At 33.1% G+C, this 20975-nt stretch overlaps 1 protein-coding gene across 3 annotated transcripts in view; it reads left to right on the top strand.

Annotated features, from left to right (window-relative positions):
• Nucleotides 1-20975, top strand: part of bs (serum response factor blistered) — a 244418-nt gene that overhangs the window by 65495 nt on the left and 157948 nt on the right. For 2 of the 3 annotated variants that reach the window (XM_076119337.1, XM_076119336.1), the window contains exon 3: nucleotides 14783-14818. The exons of the other annotated variant lie outside the window; for it this stretch is intronic. In XM_076119337.1, the coding sequence (XP_075975452.1) occupies nucleotides 14783-14818 (36 nt within the window). The remainder of the gene's footprint in view (nucleotides 1-14782; nucleotides 14819-20975) is intronic. 3 annotated transcript variants of the gene reach the window in all.

Below are 20975 nucleotides of genomic sequence, written 5' to 3'. Positions count from 1 at the left end.
AGAAGGAAGATATGTCTATCTCCGTCACTAACAGATATACGGTACAAGAAACGGTTCCTATAGGTCAACTGAAACAATTTTGAAAACCAAAATAGATGTTGTTCTGTATGTTGTTTTCCTACTTTCAAAGAAAAAGTGATGAAATTAAATAGAAAATACATACATATATTTAAATTAAACTGCATTAAAACTCACAAATATCGTAAAAGTTGTTAAACTCGGATACAGCAGTAACCACAAGCAATGATGTAATGTCTCAGTTTAGTTACATCTTGCCTATTCAGTAATATCTAGATCAATGAGCCGCGACTTGTAAATGCAGCTCTGGGCGGTACTAGAGCACCTCGTTTTTAATCTTTACGATATTTATGCCGAAGTCTATTGATAAAGCTCGTTACTTATAACTGTTTAAATTAACAGTAGATTATACTATTCCTTTGATTCTCCAAGCGTAAATATCTTGAGGTTTTAATTGATAAATCTTGATAAATTTGTGCTATTTTCGAAAACATTTTCCAAACGATGGTTCTTTTACCGCAAGGTCTGGCTTGCTGAAGAGTATTTTATTCACTTTTGCATTTAAAGTATAAGTGTTATGATCAGATAATTAAACGGTGGTCAGGCTTGCAGTAGAAATTTGTATCTACCATCACTTTTTATAGAAAAATGCACCTGCAAGAAAGTAAAAATATTATTTTCAAAATTATCTATATTTTGCAAAATAGTATTTTACGATCTGGTTTCTCTCAAATTCCGAGAAGGAATCAAGAACTATAGCAGTTTCAATTTAAATAAAATTCATTTAGCCCAACACCAAGTCTTTATTAAAAAAAACTTTCGCCAACTGTAAATCATATTTTTGACAAATGCTGTACATTACAACAAACAAATGAATGCAACAAAGCCGCAGATCAATAAAGGTGTCATTAAATAAGTGCGAGAAAGCTGCGCGCGCGGCGGTCGGCTGAATCGATCACTGATATCGACGCGGTATTGTGTTGACAGGGTAAGATGGCTTTACATATTTTATATTGTGCAGTTATAAATAAATTAAAGGCTGCCTTACTGCTGGGTTCGTGTCTTCTCTTCCAAATGAGAGAGGACTTAGGTATTTACCACCACGCCATGTGTAAGTTTGGGACTTCGTTGGGGATTCTTGTAACTGTTATTTATTCAAAGTTTTATCACGACGTTTTCCTGTTGATAGTGCAAGCGGTAATAATACACACATAACTTTGAAAACTAATCAGTGTATGGGTTGGGGTACGCTTAAACTCTACCGCCTAAAAAGTGAGGTTTAAACGACGCGAACATCACAACTACGCACGATACATAATTATCACGCCTGTTATACCCGAAATTGCCTACCTTAAGGAGGTGTAGGAAATAGACCCACTTTCCGATATTATATAAAGTTAATTCTATAGTTATAAATTACTGTAAAAGGCAAGTGAATCTTCTGATTTTCACCAATATCGAAGAATAAAATTCTCAGTACAGTAAAACTAGTTTTATCACATGTAATCTTAACCATAAAATTGGTGTGTAAATTATATGTTTGTATACAAAATATGCGAAAGTCGGACCATGTTCTGAATTAATCATTATTCTGGTGCCATTATAACTTGTTCTCTTCAGTTGATGAAATCATTGAGCAACTCTTCACTTTTCTGAAGCAGGCAAACATACTATACGATCCATCCTCATTTCACCTGCAGATATCAGCATTTTGAAACAGTGGCCTTTTGCAAGTTGCGTTTCTTCTTCCCCAATCTCTCACTAGTGTGAATCGCGACCACTAGACAATTTCTCCCAACGCATGATACCGTTCAACACCCTCCTTATTTATAGTATGCGACTATCTGATCGGCCCTCTCCCCCGGATTTGTCTAGGATTTGATTAACTAAAAAAATTGAGTATAGAATTATTTTTTATGCGATCCAAAGCTAGTTGAAATCTGATTGTTCCTGGTAATAGTGTCGGAGAGGCGAGACTTACTTGAAGTTGTATTTTTAATGTAAAAGTTAGTCCACATGCGTGCATTAATCACTTCCATGCACCACAACAACCAGTTCTGTTATCTTAAGTAAAGGTGACGGAATCTATGTTTTCCTAGCCTTTACATATTAATGATCTTGTATGAATACCATTATGAATTAATTATTTAGTTACGGGTGCAAAATGACCATTCAATGTGTTTTATGAATAGAGATATGATAATGATGTAATAATTGAAGGTATATACTATACCTGCACTGATTTCTGTGGTGCTCTATATAATGCGGAATAGATTATGTGTCATCCAAAAAACGTTAGTAATTGTAACTATAACTTATTAATATTAAAAACGATCTATGGGTTAAGCCTGGCGTGGTCCCCTTCTAGATGGGTCACTGTTTAGTGGTATTTGAACAGAGCATCTCCGTGCTTCGGAAGGCACGTAAAATGTCGGTCCCAGCTGTTGTCTACTAAGGTAGTAGTAGTTAAACCATGTCAAAGATCTTTCGGGTGGCTTGAATTACTTTGATACTAGGTTGATCACCAAACAAAAAAAAGCTTAAGAAACCTAAATTTACCCGCTACGTTTGATATTTTAAACAGCAATGGTGCAAGCAATTAAGTCTTTCCTTGCTTGCATGTATGAAAAAAAAATAGAGAAAAGTCATAAAGAAAAGAGGGAATTGGAAAGGAAGGGCTAAGCAGCGAGGCACATGAGTTTCTACTGTGATGATTTATTCTGTTTGAAATAACCATAAGTAAATGAATTAGTTTTATACTTATTTGTATTCAAGCTTTGTATCGCTAGTCATAATGTTTTTCATATTTTTATCACAATCGTTATCTAATTCACGTCCAAACAATACATATTTCAATTTCAAATATTTATAGAAACGTAAACAGCCGTTGCAAGTTTTTACACATTACCATGAGAATTACGTAGTTATATACAAGAGAATACGTTTCTTCAGAAAAATAAAAGGTTAAGTTTTTCTCCCTTACAAATGGTTATTCAAATATGTTTTTCTTGTTTTAAAACGCTTATTTTAAATACCTTTCTTGTGGCACCTGTAGTTCCCTGCTGTTTAATAGCGTCTGAGGTAAATTGTCATTACTCTTTACTATTCCGACGGTTGACATTTTATCGTCGATTAAATTACTAATTGTTCATTTAAATTAGTTTTAATTAGTTTTCTGGCGGCGATGTAGGTAAAGACCGTGACCGTTGTTTTAGACAAAAAGTGTAGAAATTAATTGACATTTGTTTCGGTTTATAATCAAACGGTGATAATGTTTAACACGCCTAGTGAGTTGACTGAACTAGTTGATCATATGACTTGACCAGTTTTATATCTGCATCTTTTAAAGTCGTTTAAGCCTAGTATGGTTTAGTTTATTCATCGTTACGGATGTTTAAAGTATAAGTATGCATATTGTCTGACGTAGAAAAGTAGTTTCTTCGACAAAATTAGAGTGTCAATTTCAAATCATCAAATAAAGATTTGATTCTAGTTAGTAACAAAAATGTTCTTTCCCGCTTTGAATTATACCAGTGCAAATTCTTATCTGAAAAATATCATCTTTATTTCATAGAACAAGCTATTTACTTTGAGTCGAGACACTTGAAATGTTATTATCGTCAAAGGCTCTCGACTCTGACCACCACTCGAGATGCACTTAGGGTTGCCAATAACGTATACTGAGATTTATAAGATTGGACGTGGAGCGATGGTTCCTAGGAAAAGTTTACAGATTTTTACGAAACTAGGTATATTTTTGATAAGCAGATAGTTTAATTTCTCATAAATTGTTGACTTAAGCGTGGCAATGCATATAAGAAAACCTTTTTTTTTTTACTTTTTGTTGTGATTCATGTTTGGTAATATATATTTCATTTGTGCGCTATAACTTTTTTCACAGTTGAAGTTTTCAAACCATCGACTTGTGCACTTGATGCACAATGGGGCTTATGCGCGGTGAATATTGTTAAGGTTGCGATACCCTTTTTCGTTACCCAAAAATTCGATCTAATTATTCTTACAGTGTTTTTTGATCTCGATTTACTCTCGCGTTTAAGTTCAAGGATGATGTGTTGGACTGTATTAAGCAACGGTCAGCCCTAAAATCTTCCCACAGTCTCTCAAACACTCTAGTATCCCGGCTCCCGTTTAATTAGTTGCACAATCAACTTTCCAAGTTTCATGGAAATAAAATTTCACGGCTAATTATCACTTTTGTGAGTAATATTTTGTTTTTTCACCGACACTATACGTGTCAACGCCATAACTCACAGGTTTAATAATACGCCGGCGGTCCGTCCACATTATTCTTGTGCGAAGATGCGCAACACTGCGATATTTTATCGTTTGGTACAAGTTTTGCGAACAGCGGAATAACCCAAGTAAAGGGTTTATGCTTAGCTCTTTAACAGAAAGGCTGAGTAATGTAGGCATTCATCAATCAGTATAATTTGAGTTTTAAGGTGAGATGGCATTGAATATTTATTTTATGACTTTGTTGTCTAACAAAGTTTTCTAGCATTAGGCGTATAAAAGTTAAAAGAAATATTATCCACTACTTCTGAATTAAGCGTCTCTTGCTTGAAAATATAACTTTGTATTTATTTATATCATCACCATACTTTATTGACCTTAGGAAGAGTCCACTGTAATTATATTACACAAAGAGTATAATACCCGCCTCCGGCCGTCGCTCACACCGCAGCGCAACGCAACCGTTCATTAACTTACGCGTTTCGGATAATTACGTACTGATAAACCAAGCAAATTGTTCGCGAATTATCTTCTCGGGGCGTGTGTGATGAATATCATCTTGTGTCCCAAAAAAACCTTTTTTACTCACAAACTGTCACTGTAATTGCGTAGTGTTAATTATACAGTTATTTTGAAAGTTTTATGATGTATTCAATTTGTACATCATTACGATCGGAGCATGCGAAAACCATGACATTAAACATATAATTGGTAGAAATTATTACCGAGTATTTATAATAGCTTTTGTTAAGTTGTTTTGATGAACGCTCCGGGCTTTTACACAATCTGAAAGCGCCAGCGCTTCCGTTTAAATTATTACACGAACCCTCACTTACATTATCGACTTATACAATAAAATAAAACCTTCTTTATTTCAATTTTTGATATAGTGTTATGTCAAAATGATTTCAATCGGCGAGTTTATTTAACGCAACTGTTTTACATTAACTTTTATTACATTGAACGACATGTGCGCGATAATAAATTCAATCATCGTAATAACCGTACAATGTGACCGTAACTAAACGAAATTTGTGATCAATACGCGTACCAATGAAATGTCTTTCGAGAAACAAGTAATAGCTGTACAGCGTTAAAATTACGCGTCAATCATCGGTTACTCGTCTTGGAACCAATTATAATGACACATTAAAAATCAGGTCGAAAAATCTCTACGCAATTATCGAACGTAAATAAATCTTGTCCCTTTAATTTAAAGTTCAATATTACTTTTTACGGTACATAGCCTCAAGTTGTTTGCCCGAAAATCACGATTCGATGTTCTTTATGTCCTCTGTTTACTTAAAACCAGCCCATGTTAATTATCGCATCCAATTTAATTTTATGCACTTGCTTTCTTGCATCCTTGTCTGTCAGTATCAAGTGGAAAGAGAGGGCAAGTGAGGTGATACATATAAATCGACAATGTAAAATTTTACGATATAATCGCAGCAAATTCAATGGGGTTCGCTACGGTGTCACAAAGCGTGAACGGTTCGTTTGTGCCGGCGTCATTTTGGTTTTTATTTCGGGTTTTAAGGAGTAAGAAAGGTTAATATTTATTTTATTTGAGTGTCTGGGTATTTTATGCAATATTTGCGATTTAAGTGTAGATCTTATGAAACATTTCAATGGTTAATGATTTTGTAATGGTACCTTTATAATAATATGTCGAAATTGTAAAGATTTTACTTATGAGGAAACTTCTGTGTTTGCCGCAGATTAAGTTTTTTGATTGACATTGTTTTGACTGTTCATAATGTCATCATATTTTTTTTTTTAATAACCCATATCTGTCCCACTGCAGGGCAAGGGTCTCCTCCCAAACGAGGGGGAGGGGTTAGGCCTTGAGTCCACCACGCTGGCCAAGTGCGGGTTGGGGACTTTGCATGCCCTCAATAAATGTATTAAACAAATTTTAGGCATGCAAGGTTTCCTCACGATGTTTTCCTTCACCGTTGGAGCATGTGATAATTATTTCTAATACACAGTTATGTGTGTCGACGAAAAGTTATTGATGTGTTGCCTCGGATTCGAACTTGCGACCACTTGCGTGGGAGGTCTGTTCATAATAGTATTGGAAATATTGGAAGTTCCAATATTATTATTTGTTAGTTCGGTTTTGGAGCTGACAGATATCGTTAAAGTTTTGCTATGTCAGTTTCTTTGATCGATTAAAAATTGCTAAACAATTATTAAATCATTGGTTAATAAAATTATACCAATAAATAATCCTTCCTGGTTTATTCTATTGAACGTAACAGCCGTAAAATACAGTATACAATACACAAACACCTTAAACATCCATTCAAGCACAACAATTAAACAAAATCAAATAGAAATTACCTTACATTTACTTTGTTGCCATAGAAATCCCAGCTATTATCCCAAAGAATTATACATGATGAAAATACTATTAAATCACTTACACACAAGCGAATCTTTGTAGAATGTATGTAGTAACAATACAATATTTCTGTGCCTCAAGTGAAATGGTAAAAGTCCGATTTTGTCGAAAATGAGTTAAGTATACCAAAATGTTCAGGAAAACATGCTCTATCGATTGGTGAAAATACAAATTGTTTATCTTTAAAAATGAGAAAGTTAGCAATGTGCAAAAGGGGTTAATTACACAAAAAAAATTGCAAAAGTGCACCCCTAACATTCTACAAAGAGTTGCTTGTAAGTACGTTCTAATTTCTTAACTAATTTTCGACAAAATTGGACCTATACCATTTTTGATTAAAGCTACAATATTTAGGTGTAATACAAATGGTGTGGTTGTGTCGTGGTCCCGCGTGGTCCTGCTTTGTGGTCGACGCTTTGTGCCGTGTATACCGGCACTTATGATGATAAATGTGGACGGACATTGTGTCGCTGTACTGTAGCCAGACAAATGCTTTAGATTCTGTCGTTTGGTAATACTTATGTGTTAAGTGACAGTTCGCTCATAGTTATTGGTAAAAAATATGGAGAATAAGTGTTTGGTAGTGTAACAAAGTTTTTATTTATGCAAATTTATTGCAGGCGTAACTTTGTTACTGTTTCTTTGGTGTCCTAATACTGAGTACCTAAAGGCTTCTTTCTCAGTCTTTCAGACCTACCAGATGCTTGTTTTTTCAAAATAAGGTTTTGGTCAAAGATAGTTGATAAGTCGCAATATGGATTTAATTTTACTTGTGACGTCTACATATCATAAAAGTTAGATACTTAATGCATTCGACCAAATTGTTTCAATTAAATAGAACAGTGAATAACTTACGCCATTCTAAAGTTGTCTCTCGATAATTGTGGTCCATACTCGTATTGATAATAGTAGTAGTAGTATGACTTAATTATAAAAGTACAAGTAAGTAAAGTACTTTTTATCGGTACGTGTTTATGAATGATTTAATCGATTTAACCTGCACAATATAGGTAATGTAATGAAAAACTACATATATATATATATAAATATATATTAAAAGTTCAAATAAGTTTTATTAATACAATTAAATGTACGCTCTGTCGGTACTTGAATGATTTTTTTTATAAATAACTGAACAATATGTTTCGGAGGTGACCACACTTTGTACTAAACGCGTTCATCATTCTGCCTATAGGATAGCGTTATGCTATAGCGTATAAAGCAGATTTTTTACTTTAATAATTAGTTCGAATAATAAAATACCATTTTAAATCAGTCGACAAGCTTGTATAGTAACTTTTGTTTTTAGAACTTAAATAATACAAAATGAAATTAAATATAATAAAATCAGTCATCAAAAAATATTTATATTATTGAACAATTTACAAGTAGTATAAATATATATGAAAATATAATAATATGTGATTAAAACACAAGAGGTTTTAAGGGATGATCTTTGTCTGCGTTTTGAAAAGGAAGTTATTATAAGCCTGATGAAGTAGTAATAAAGTAATTAAGCTTTTCTAAAATCGTATCAAAATGTATTGCATTATAATTTCAATAAGTTATTTTTTTCTTGTGGTCTTAAGAATTACTTAACAAGTCCAGGTGTCTTCCTACTTTATAATAATACTATCAATGCATTAATAGGTTTTATGCAAAATTATTTAAATGCCGCACAGACAGTCGTTACGGGAACAAGATGCGCACGTGTGCTACGTCCAGTTAAAGATATAAAACAAACTAAAATTATTTTTAATCAATAGTTATGGATAATGAAAAATAAAAACCAAATGTATACATATTCATGAAGGATTTAATTTATTGGAATATGTACTTCACTCTAATATATCATAATTAACGTGAAAAAAAATATTATACATATTCATTTTTAGTAATTACTTTGCAATCGTGTACTCGTCCATTAATTTTTTTATATATAAACTAGCTTTTGCCCGCGACTTCGTCGGCGTAGTTTGTGGCTTAGGACAGAATTTTATACAAACTTTCCTATTGTATCCCCTTGGGGGTAGAATTGAGAAAAATCTTTTCCAAGCAGATGCCTACGTCATAACGTCTGCATGCCAGATTTCAGCTCGATCCGTCCAGTGGTTTCGACTGTGCGTTGATAATAGATCACTATATCAGTTACCTTTGAGTTACATATATATATTTTTTTTATTTGGTAATATTTATCTCAAAATACAATATCCATTCTAGGAATCGATAACATTCGTCGTATCAATCGCGAATTGGTTCACAGGACCGTCTAATGCAATATAAAGAAAATAAACAATTGAATCTATGGTTTTATTGACATATTGCGTTCGTAGTTAGCATGGTTTACGTGAGTAGAGTACATAAATAACCGTTATTATGTCATTAAGAAAAACTATTCCAGTATTTTCCTGTATGAAGGCGTGCAGGCATTTATTGGTGCAATCAAATCATCCTATCATTATTGGATTGAATTAAACATAAAATATGAACTACCGCAACAGCCCAATCCTAATAATTCTATTTTGTCGTTTAAATCTCATTATTAGTTGTTCTTCAGTACCTACTTTGTGTCCGCGATATGTATGTTTTTTGGAGTCCCTTGTTTAAAAAAAAAATATTTTGTTGTCTTACCGTTTCCCTACGATGGCAATGATGTTGATAAAGATGTAACGATACGATAAGCTATTATTATATTTATAATTAAAAGCGTTAATAAAACTATTAAAATATTTCCAATTTTCATATTAATTTCCAATTTACAACTCCCTGGTATTAAAGATCGAAGTTTAATCAAACTAAATTGCGGTTTTTCGATATCAACACGCTCTTATTAGCATATTGTTAGCATATTGCGAACAAAAAAGTATCGTCTTGTAAGTAATTCATGGAGTGACAACTTATGTTTCTTGACAAGCAGGTGACTATTAAATACACAATTATTTTTTTACAACTACCCTCAGAATATTTAATAGAAGATGCTTCAAGACTCGTTTTCTCGTTATATTTATGGGCAATACAATTGTTTTGATAAATTACAGATGAAAAATTACTTAACATCAATTACGCGTTCATTAAAATGTTTAATTTATTGATTTTTCATACATTATGTTGCATTTTTACAAATATAGTCATATATCATCTAAGTTAACACGACTTCTTCTCTTCAAATTTACAATTTAATTTTTGAGTTGCGTAAATAATGAATATGTAATAACAAATAAAAATATATGGCATTTCATCATTGTGTATTTCGGTCGTTTGTTTATTTTTTAGGGATGATACCTTGTTTATAGTCTTAGTTATATGAGTTACTCACTCTAACAGCCACATCTACAGCCGTGAAGAGTTTAAAATTTAATAAATCGACATTAAAGCTGTAAAAAATTACCAACTTTAAGTAAAGGAAACAAATCGTCGACAGCCAGTGATTCCCTTATACGTTATCACGTTAAACCTGACTATTTGCTTTAGAACTTCATTTCGTAACTGAGTATCTAATCTATATCTTGTAAAAAAGCACTTAATTAACAATATTTAGCATTTTATTAATATAAGGTCTTGTTATATTTTCAGGTCAGTGATGAAGTATACACCGTAAAGGTCTGTTAGCATGTGTGTGCGTGTTACTTAGTCGTATATTAACTGATTATGATCTGATAAACACATGTTCTATCCTTGGATTCTAACTTTGTAATGTACTGAATAACATGTTCTTGTTGCTTTATATTTACGTTCATATTCTGACTATTTCAGATGTATGACTCAAATGTTAAAGTAACTATAAATAGGGACTGATGCTTTATGTTTTTATTTTAGTTTTACAAGCTAATTTTTCAAAGTTACTTAGACATGAGTGACTTGACTATAGGGGTATAGAGATTATAAACTATACTAGTCTATAATCTTTATTATTTAATATTTATTTATCCCGAACTTAATCTAATGCGGTCTCTGCTTTAATGATTCCTGCAAAATTCTAGGAATCAATTCATATGTTAACTACTGAACTTAAACGTTTTAAAATAATATCTCAAATATGATCGGTCTATCTCTATGTCAAATGGCTCTACAAAAAAATAAAAAGTTCTTAATTACCAAGAAAAAAAATTACAACAGACAAATTAAATGGTTGATCAACTAAAATATCTGTCAAAAATAATGTTGGTTCTCTACGGTTGACCGCGGTCCGTTTGACACAATTTCACGGGCACGTTTCACGATTCGCCCTCTTTCCTCCCACACACTCCTGCCGCCAGCCGTGTGGGAATTTGGACATTTTTGTGTATTACTTCATGCTTTCCATGTATTACGATTTGTATTGCAAATGTCTTGACAGACGCATTTGTCAGTTGAGGAAATACTTTGCCAACGACCTACTCGCCCGTGGCCGCGTCACTTCATACAGATAGAAAGATTATGCCAAAAGCTCTATACACACATACGGAAATGGTATTCTTAGAATTGACAGAATTTCTTCAAATTGTAGTACAATGTTAGAAACTTTTTTTTAAGATTGTATTTATTAATTACAGGAGAAGGCATTTGAGCTATCAATCTTTTAATTTGTGCGAAAATATAATATACATAATAAATAAATGCAAACTTTTTAAATTTATTTACAAAATGTTGAGCTTGTAGGTATACGCTGGTATACCTACAATTAGTACATACATACAACTATTGTGCTTATTAAATACAATAAACTATATCCATTACTTACCAATTTCTGGCCAAGGGCCTACATCCGAATTGAGGAGGTCTTGATTCTATCTACCATCACGCTGGCCAAATGCAAATTATAGATATTCGTCCAGAACTGATTGTCGCACTTAGGAAATGACAGTTATTGCCTAAACTTATTTTTTACGTCTCTAGTCTCTACCCATCTATGATTAAATTACACAAACATTCGCTTACCTTGTTTCTCTTACAACCGGTGCTAATGCGTCCGCACCAATTATACCGTGCTATAAATATAATTAGTTTGTATTACTGAGATTAGTATAATTTAAACATGGCAGTTTACCAGTTAGCCGGGCCGTGTTGAGTTGAGGCATATGAATAATTATAATCTACGCGAGCTGAGCTGGTTTTATCGGTTTAAACGATTTGTTTGTGCTCACTTATGTGCTTAACTAGAGTAGGAACTGAATGGAATATTATCGTTTATGTAGCTGCAGATTATTTGGTAACTTAAGTAATAATATGGTTCATTTTTTTAAGGTGTCAGGTTAACCAATAAAAAGATTGTCGTTCACAGCATGCTGCAGTGTTTGTGTCAGTTTTCACAGATTTCTTTTAAACTGATCATCTTAGATAAAACCTATGTATCTTCAATTCATATCAGAAGCGTTCATGATTGATCTATTTGAAAAATGTATGTTTCGTCTTACTACTTACCTTTTTATGAAAAGTACAGCAAATCGTTTAAGTATAAAAACCATTAAGTACAGTAGCAAATTACACTGACATAATTCACTTGTCTACAATTACAATTGGTTTCTCACATGTGGCCTATATCCCTGCAATTAGGATACAACTCGGGGTATTTAAAATGCGCGCTAATGGCGGCGCTTGCGCGGATCAAGGCTTGCAATTACATCGTTATCTGGGTCGACGCCGTGCGACTGCTGCCACAATGACACTTATGACGTTTTGTTAGTTAAATAGACGAGATTGGGAGAATATTTTTTTTATATTTTGTAGAAATTGGTTATTGGTTTGAGTTTATATCTATTCCTTTAGAAGAATAATGGGACTAACAAACGTAGGGCTTTTCAAGTGTGACTTGTAGTCTACTGCTCTACAAAAAGGCCAATATATGTCGAATATGCTTATTTCTAGTAGTTTTTTCTTAACCTTTTCTTTCCACCTAATATTTTAGCGACACTAAAAACATGTTTCGATTTTTTGTCATGTGGCTAATCTATTTTCTGGTGTAAATAAGTATAACATTGGATATGAGGTCTTAATCTGTAGTTTCATTGAATGACTGAGTCAGAAAGCAGACATACTAAGCCTTAAACAATTAATTTTGTCACGAAACGGATCGTTATGTTTCAAAATTCGCAGTGTAGGTTCAAAATACATGAAGTAAATCGTCCCTAATTTGTTTTACTGCGCCTTTCTGGGTCGTTTGGGTATTAACATTATTTTTTACATAAATCTGTTACAATAAATCGCGCGATGTTGAGTACAATTTGCCAAAAACCAGTATTTATATTAAATGAAATAAACATCACGGTGTTGCAATACAGTTTTCACTTGATAGAGAATCTTGATAGTTGGTTATAAGTCGTCGTTTTAGCGTGAGTTGTGCTATTTACGTAGACTATACTAATATCGTTTTTATACACCTATATACCTTTTGTTACAATATTTAATTTTGTAGGGGAAATTTCTACTTTACTGTATTACACTTTTCGACCGTTTGATGGAAAGTAGTTTGGTTCATATTACTTTATCGTATTCGTAATTGAAGTTCTGCAAATTTAAGCCATCTGTCAATAGCAACATGCACACGTACATTCGATATATTCGTGACTTGCTTCAATAAAACAACCAATATACTGATTGAAGTTACTTCATAAATGTTATACGTGATATTTATTGTCCGACCATCGGCTTAATTAATTGTATGGCCGAATTATACACGAAATGAATTGCCTATAGCGCATGTAAAGTTTTATTAAAACGATTTTCACTGAACGTCATAAATTTCATGATTTTTTTGGATTAAAATCTACAGAGTAATATGAACTCTTTCTTGTCTTCGTTGCGCGGTGGGTAGGGTATCCGACTGCTGATTATGGCGTCGATTCCCGAGTCGTAGAAAGTGCTATTGGTATTTTCTAATTTGTCTAAGAAAATGTCTCTATAGTAGCACAGAGTTTGGTAACGTGCCCAGAAAAGGCAATAGACTTACCCCACTTATATAGGACTAACGTATAAACGGCGAAACACGTGTGTATTTCATACACCTCTACCTAAACCTTTGGGTATAAAAGGCGTGATACTCTGTATGTATGTATTATAAACTTTGAACGTTGAGAGATCGTTATGGTAGATCACTGTCATATGTAATGTTTTACTAAATTTGTATTGAGATCAAGGTGCCTTAAAATAAAGCTGATTTTTCGTCTTTAATCTTGTCTCAAACCTGTCTCATTTCGAGGTTAAATTCTTAATGGTAGCTTACTGAATTTCAGTCAATAAAGTTGTAAGGTTACAAATTTATTTGAAGTATCGTGTCTCTTGCATGCCAAAATACGATGATTCTTATATTGATTATATTTACAAGATACTTTCGCCTTCCTTATATACTTTATTATAGTGTATATAAATAAACTGGAGGTCCTGTATGACAAGATGTATGGATGTGAATGAGGCATGGGAAGTTTGTAAGGATCGTATGTTTACCAATTGGCGTTCTTTGGTCTTTGCCCACCCCTATGGGAAAAGGCGTGATATTATATATGTATGTATAAATAAATTCTTTTCAAAATCTATAATCTTGTTTTTATTTCTATCCTTTAACCTCTAATTCTCCTATCTCTAATTGCATGACGCGGTGATGTTTTCTGAATGCAATAATTCTATTAATCGAAACAAAATACAGTTTTACATTATGACGAGATTTTTACAAATGGCTTTAAATTATAAAGGCATTTTATTTCAGTATTTTTATTTAAAACAGGCATTTTTTAAATAACGAGCATTCTGTACATTCTTCTCTTTGTTCCAATCGGTTTTAAATTTTTTCGCTAAATATTTTCCGTTGTTGAAGTCTCGTCAAAATGAATTAAAAGCAACTATATTCTGTAACTTGATTCTCTACAATCGGTACTGTCGAGTATCGAGAGTTTGACATTTAAAATGTACTGGCAAAATAGTTCCTACGGAGTCCGGTAGGGGCGCTAAACAGATTTTCATAGAAAATTTCTCGATAGTCAGCAGTCAATAATTGTAGAGAATCGAACTACTGTTTTCTTTTAACTCTGATGGATCGCAGGCTAACATTCTTCTTTAATACAATAATCTAATAACAGGACTTGATTTTCTTTGCTTGTCTAACACCTAACAAATACTCTATTTCTTTGACAGAATTTGGAATCTACGATCAAGAAGAAACTCTGCAAGGTGCGTACATTTTTCCTTTCTTTATTTATTTATTGTTGGTTTCCTTTTTAATATTCGTCACGCTCTGGTGTCTTGAACTCTTCTTTGATATATTTCACCGAAATAGATCCAGTAGTTTAGTCGTAAAAGCGTAACAGACAGCTTCAAATTTACAGGTGATTCTTTCTTATGGCTTTGCTTTTCTATGTCATTACTGCTATATCTATACTAATATTATAAAGCTGAAGAGTTTGTTTGTTTGTTTGTTTGAACGCGCTAATCTCAGGAACTACTGGTCCGATTTGAAAAATTCTTTCAGTGTTAGATAGTCCATTTATCGGGGAAGGTTATAGGCTATACCATCACGCTACTACCAATAGGAGCAGAGTGCCAGTGAAAAATGTTACAAAAACGGGGAAAATTTTGACCCATTCCCTCTTATGTGACGCAAGCGAAGTTGCGCGGGTCAGCTATCTTCTATATTTTCATTTAGTTTGTAAATAGTCAGGTCTTCTTTGTTGATATTATTGGGTTTTGTATCATTGTCTTCAATTTATTGTAAGCCTTATAAAGTGAATTTAGTTTGAATTTAATCCAAACTGTATATAAAATAGGTACCTCGTGATAAACACGCAAGCTTTCTTGTCGAATACCACTAATTAGTTAACTAATTACTTAAACATGTTTGTTTTGTGTACAACATATAATAGACTATATAATATTAGTAAATATAGATTATTATCTAATTTATAGCTATAAATAATGTGAATTTCGGTTTATATATTGAAGATAATCTTTGCACGTATTTGAAACAACTTACATACATACAGAACCGCAGGTTACGAAGACTGTTAAAAACCTTTGCCATTCAAAATATGCATTATAAAAAATTATAAATTGTCGTGTTTCGTGTCTGACCTTCAAGTATAAGCCTTTCATATACTAAAAACTTACGTAAGTCCAATTTTTATTCAACACGAGAAAAGCCAGGCTTCAATATAGCCTTCGGCTGATCATCTGCAAGACAAACTAAATAGGCCAATATGATCATCATCATTAGCCTATCTACAATGTTATTATGAGAGATAGGACCTCCCTCACGAAGCCTGAGGAGTAAAGTAATAGCTCCATGGCAGGTGATGCCATTTACTGAATTAGTACGGGTATTTAGATACACTTTAGATTAACATCTTCAGTGTTTTGGCATAAAAATTAATGTGTTATAGTTGCATCATTGGTTTTATATGATGCCTTCATTTCACGGGTTAGTTAATTCATATTATGTAGTAAGTGATATGAAATACAAAGTAGTTCTCGCCACAGCAGCCTTTAGATTGATGTCTACTGTTACTTTCAACTCTTTACCGTCCCAGTGCTGGGCAAGGGTATTTTCCCGAAAGAGGGTAGTATTCGGTCTTAAGTTCACAACGCTGCCCAAATGCGGGTCTCGGGTTCGAACCGTCGACCACTTACGAGGGAGGTACAAACTTATACCATTCGGCTCTTCATTAAAACAAATGCACAAAATCTATTAAGGATGTCTAGGTATCTAGATAATCAATTAGGGCGTTATATACCTGTCAAATATGGCAATGACAGCCTATTAAACTAAAAGAGACAATCATTAAGTAAGTCATCTAAATTAAAACATTATTGTATTGCAAAATGATGCTACGTCGCCGAAATCGTAACTTAAATACAATCTCATATACTTCAAAAATATCACAGCAAAACGGTAGTGATCGCGTAGAGACAAACTTTCATTACATCAGTATTGTCGGCACGTACACAGTTAATCTATATCCAGTTTCCTTGCGTTTGCCTTCTTTATTGCAGCCTCTTGCTTAGATTTATGAACACTCGATACTTGTAATATCCCATCCCAATAATAATATATTAGTGATGCAATATAGTTATTTATATGTTTCCTTGAAGTGACAGGTACTCTTTTTTTTATTGATAGAAGACTCAAATGTCAGAACTACCCAACCTTTTTTATTATTAACTCTATTTTTTAAATTGCACACTGTAAATCATCAACATGGAATTGTAATAAAAATATTGACGTTTCTTGCCGTTTCTTTTCACGAGCAGCCAGCTTTTCCGAAGCGATCAAATATTACAATACATGACTATTTCAAATACTTTGTACTTACGAAGTTTACGAAGTAAAGGATATTTTGAATGATTTTTTTGATCTTACGCTTAGGTAGAAAAAATGGGACCATATTGGGGAGAAGAGCAAGAGGAAGTTCTCAGGCCTCAATTATGAGGTTCATTTTAAGGCGTAGAAATTGTCAGTCTGAGGAAAAAGAATGTAATAAAATTACGGTACAAGTAGGTACATTCCTAAACAATCTAACATGTCAGTCAGTGACCATGTACCTTACAGTGAAGGGATCATAAACATATTAAACGATAAAATAAACCATTACCATAGCTTATCTTTTTCCGAGATTACTTAGAATAAACAAACCTAGAAACGACCGGTTTCTCTCAATATCTTATAGATAAGTCACCTCAATACATTATTACGTAGATATTTATTCAAATATCAAAAACTATGTGCGTATAAATCAATGTTCGTCACGTGACGTCATAGTACACTATGAACTTTGACGTGGCCAGGACAGTCGTCGCGAGCTTTGATGTCGATAATTGAGAGTTATGTTGCACGGTGGCTCTGTGTTCAGATTATTTCACCAATAATATGTTATATGGAGCTATGAAGTTAGCGGTATACTTAAAATCTCTTCAAGCTCATCGTTTTGTTAGCCAGTTCTTTGAGCTCTCATCATAATAATTCATTTGTTTTTATTTCTTAAAGTACTGTGTTGTTTTTTTTTGTCGCGTGCAATATTAAATATATTATTAGGGGCAGCTAAAAATCAGTGCTGTGCCTAGCACAGCGTACACTGAGCTGTAGACACTTCTTGCATATAAATGTACCGACTGGTTACTGAGTACTGTATTTGTGATGTTTTTTTAAATGTTACAACAATAAATGGTTTAAATTACTTCGATTCTGTAAGTATTTCATGACAGATTTAGTATAATTTTTACGTCAATTCTATAATTGGGGTATTTAGGAGCAGTAAGTGGATAAACTCTGCTTAATTCATAGCTATAACTTTCTATGCTTTCATATTTAATCCTTCTGTATGACCTGTATGCTTGTATTTAAATGGAAGGGGATAAAGGTGACATCACAAACATTGCACATATTTAAAAAAAAAAATATTTTCTAAAAGATATTTATTCGACTAGAATTATATCACTCAAGGCTACCCGCTTCGCTCAACATCCCGCTATATTTCATAGCCCCCGTTTCTTCACCGGCTACTGTGCAAGGAGTATTACGTCATCACACAATTTACGGCAATGTTAATGTTGTTTACGATCGTTGACGGTGCAAGCGCGCGCCGATTTTGACTTATACACCCTTCGAGTTGAGTTCGTGTAATAATTCCTAGTGTTTGCTACTGTTTCTATGATAATCTGGGACTGTGACGTTTGTGAGGTTTTGGATCTGTTTATTGGTCTGTTTGACGACTTTGGAGGTCTACAGTGCTAGGTTTAGGAGCGTAATTCTGGCTTGCAATACAGTAACTTAATTGAAAATTTAAGGTTTTCAAAATAATGTCATAAAAATAGGATCTCGGCAGATTAAATGCATATCTCATTAACACACATTTTCGACTTCGGGCCGCATAAATATCTTAAAGATTTTTTAAGGCGAGAAAGTTTCTAGTATTAGTTCACATCCTCGGAAGACTAAATTAGCTTGAAGCTTCAGAAGTAAGTCTCTTTACAGAATTTTTGACTCAAATTCTTTTGTTTTAAGAAGGCCTCGGAAGACTAAAACATATTTCATTGTAGTGTAAAATGTGCTTTGTTTCGCAAAAAATACGATAATAGAAAATAATGATAGCCTGTACATTAAAAACCACTTAAGTGACGCATAATTTGAATGTCTCGGTCATAATTTATGTATGCAAGAGACAATAATTTCATTGTCCACATTCCTGTCTTTCCTTAGGGTGTAGGGTAAGTTACTTTATTGCAAAATTACTTTATATGCATAAAAAATAATTGACATAGGCACTGACAGGTGGCTTTCCTTGCCTTAGGCCATTGTTTTAGTCCATTTTTCATAAACATTTTTTTTTTTCATAATCTACTTAATTAGTCAGTTTACTACCAACTTAGTTTAAGTTTTGGTGTCTTGCTAATATTATAAATGTGGAGGTTTGAATTTATATGATACATTTAGTTAATTAGTTATCTTTTAATAACATCATTCTACATTACATACTACGCCTACCTTTTCAGTCCGTCCGCCACTTCTTTTGCAATTAAAAATATAGTTCACCTTGTTTCATTTCATGTAAAATGCTTCGGTTATAAAGCTGAAAAGCTTAAAACGACATAATACTTTAAAATATATATTAGTTTATATATATTTTTTATACTGATGGATATAGTGAAATAATGATGAATATGATGAAATGAATAAACCTTACGACTAAATAGTGGTTGCCAAAAGAAACATACGCTTAAACAATAAACATAAAATTCACCTTTTTTTGCAATGGCGTATTGTTAAGATCAAACAACTCCACTTGCCTACGAACTTATTTTGCTTAATACACATCCATACATATTGTACCAAACAATAAACGCAACAATTATAACACAAATGAATCATGTAAATATACGCGATGTTCGAAAGAATAAAACCTTAAGGTAATTGATATACGTTCCTTATAAATAAGCCCCTTCGTACACAAGCCGATACTCAACGACTTTCGTGTTCAAGCGACATACAAATCTATTTAATCTATAAGGAAGATGTGTTGGACCTTGTGGATAATGCTAAATTGTTTAGGCATTACAATAGATTGTAAGTTACAGTGGGGACCTCATATATCACAATTGGCGAATAGACTTAGTTCTGCAGCCTACGCGGTCAGAAAAATTCGTCAACTTACTGACATTGAAACAGCTAGATTAGTCTACTTCAGTTACTTCCATAGTGTCATGTCTTATGGAATTCTACTCTGGGGTAATGCTGCCGACACCCAAACCATCTTTGTGCTGCAGAAAAGGGCTATTCGTGCAATTTATAATTTAGGAAGTAGACATTCACTAAGGGAAAATTTCAAGGAAATAAATATAATGACAGTGGCAAGTCAATATATTTATGAAAACTTAATTTATGTACATAAAAATATATCCCTTTTTAAAAAAAAGAGTGACATGCACAATATAAATACATGCAATAAAGACAAACTTGTTATCCCAGTCACTAGGCTCCAAAAAATAAATAAATCCTTCGGAGGTCAGTGTGTGCGATTCTACAATAAAATCCCGAGTGAAATTCAAAATTTAAGTCTCAATAAATTTAAGTTATTAGTAAAAAGTAATTTATGTCGTAAGGGATATTATGCTATTAAAGATTATTTAGATGATAACAAAGCTTGGGACTGTGCTGCTTCTACCAAGTCTATTTCAAAATAATGTATTACAATTTGATATTATGACATTGTTATTAATTATTATGACATTGTTATTAATTTGTTATATTTCATTATTATGACATTGTTATTAATTTTGAAATATTGACATTTAAAAAGAGCAAGCCGTGAGTTTCTTGCCGTTTCTTCTTACGAGCAACAGCTTTTCCGAAACGGTGGTAGATAAAAAATATTTTGACGATTTCAAATACTTGTTAAAGTTTATGAAATAAAGAATATTTGACTTTGACTTTGACTTATTCGTGCACGAATCGCGTTCACGTACGCGGTAGTCACTTGAAAACTAAAATCGCTAAATATCGAAGTTTTGCGTGTGATATTATAAATACTATCTATGCTTATCTATACTAATATTATAAAGCTAAGGAGTTTGTTTGTTTGATTGTTTGTTTGTTTGGTCCGATTTGAAAAATTATTTCACTATTAGATATATCATCAGGCTACGACCAATAGGAGCAGAGTACCAGTAAAAAATGTTACAAAAACGGGGAAAAATTCACTGTGACGCAAGCGAAGTTGCGCGGGTCAGCTAGTAATAAATAATAATAATGCCCTCATCGAAATCGGCCAACTTAAGAGTAAACGAGGTTCAGAAACTCGACTTCCTAAAAACGTGTGTAAAAAGCTCATAAAAGCTTTTT

The sequence above is a fragment of the Anticarsia gemmatalis genome, chromosome 10 (genome assembly GCF_050436995.1).
Source record: "Anticarsia gemmatalis isolate Benzon Research Colony breed Stoneville strain chromosome 10, ilAntGemm2 primary, whole genome shotgun sequence".
Classification (NCBI taxonomy): Eukaryota; Metazoa; Arthropoda; class Insecta; order Lepidoptera; family Erebidae; genus Anticarsia; species Anticarsia gemmatalis.
The sequence above is the reverse complement of the archived record's forward strand: the minus strand, read 5'-3'. Positions and strand labels throughout refer to the sequence as shown.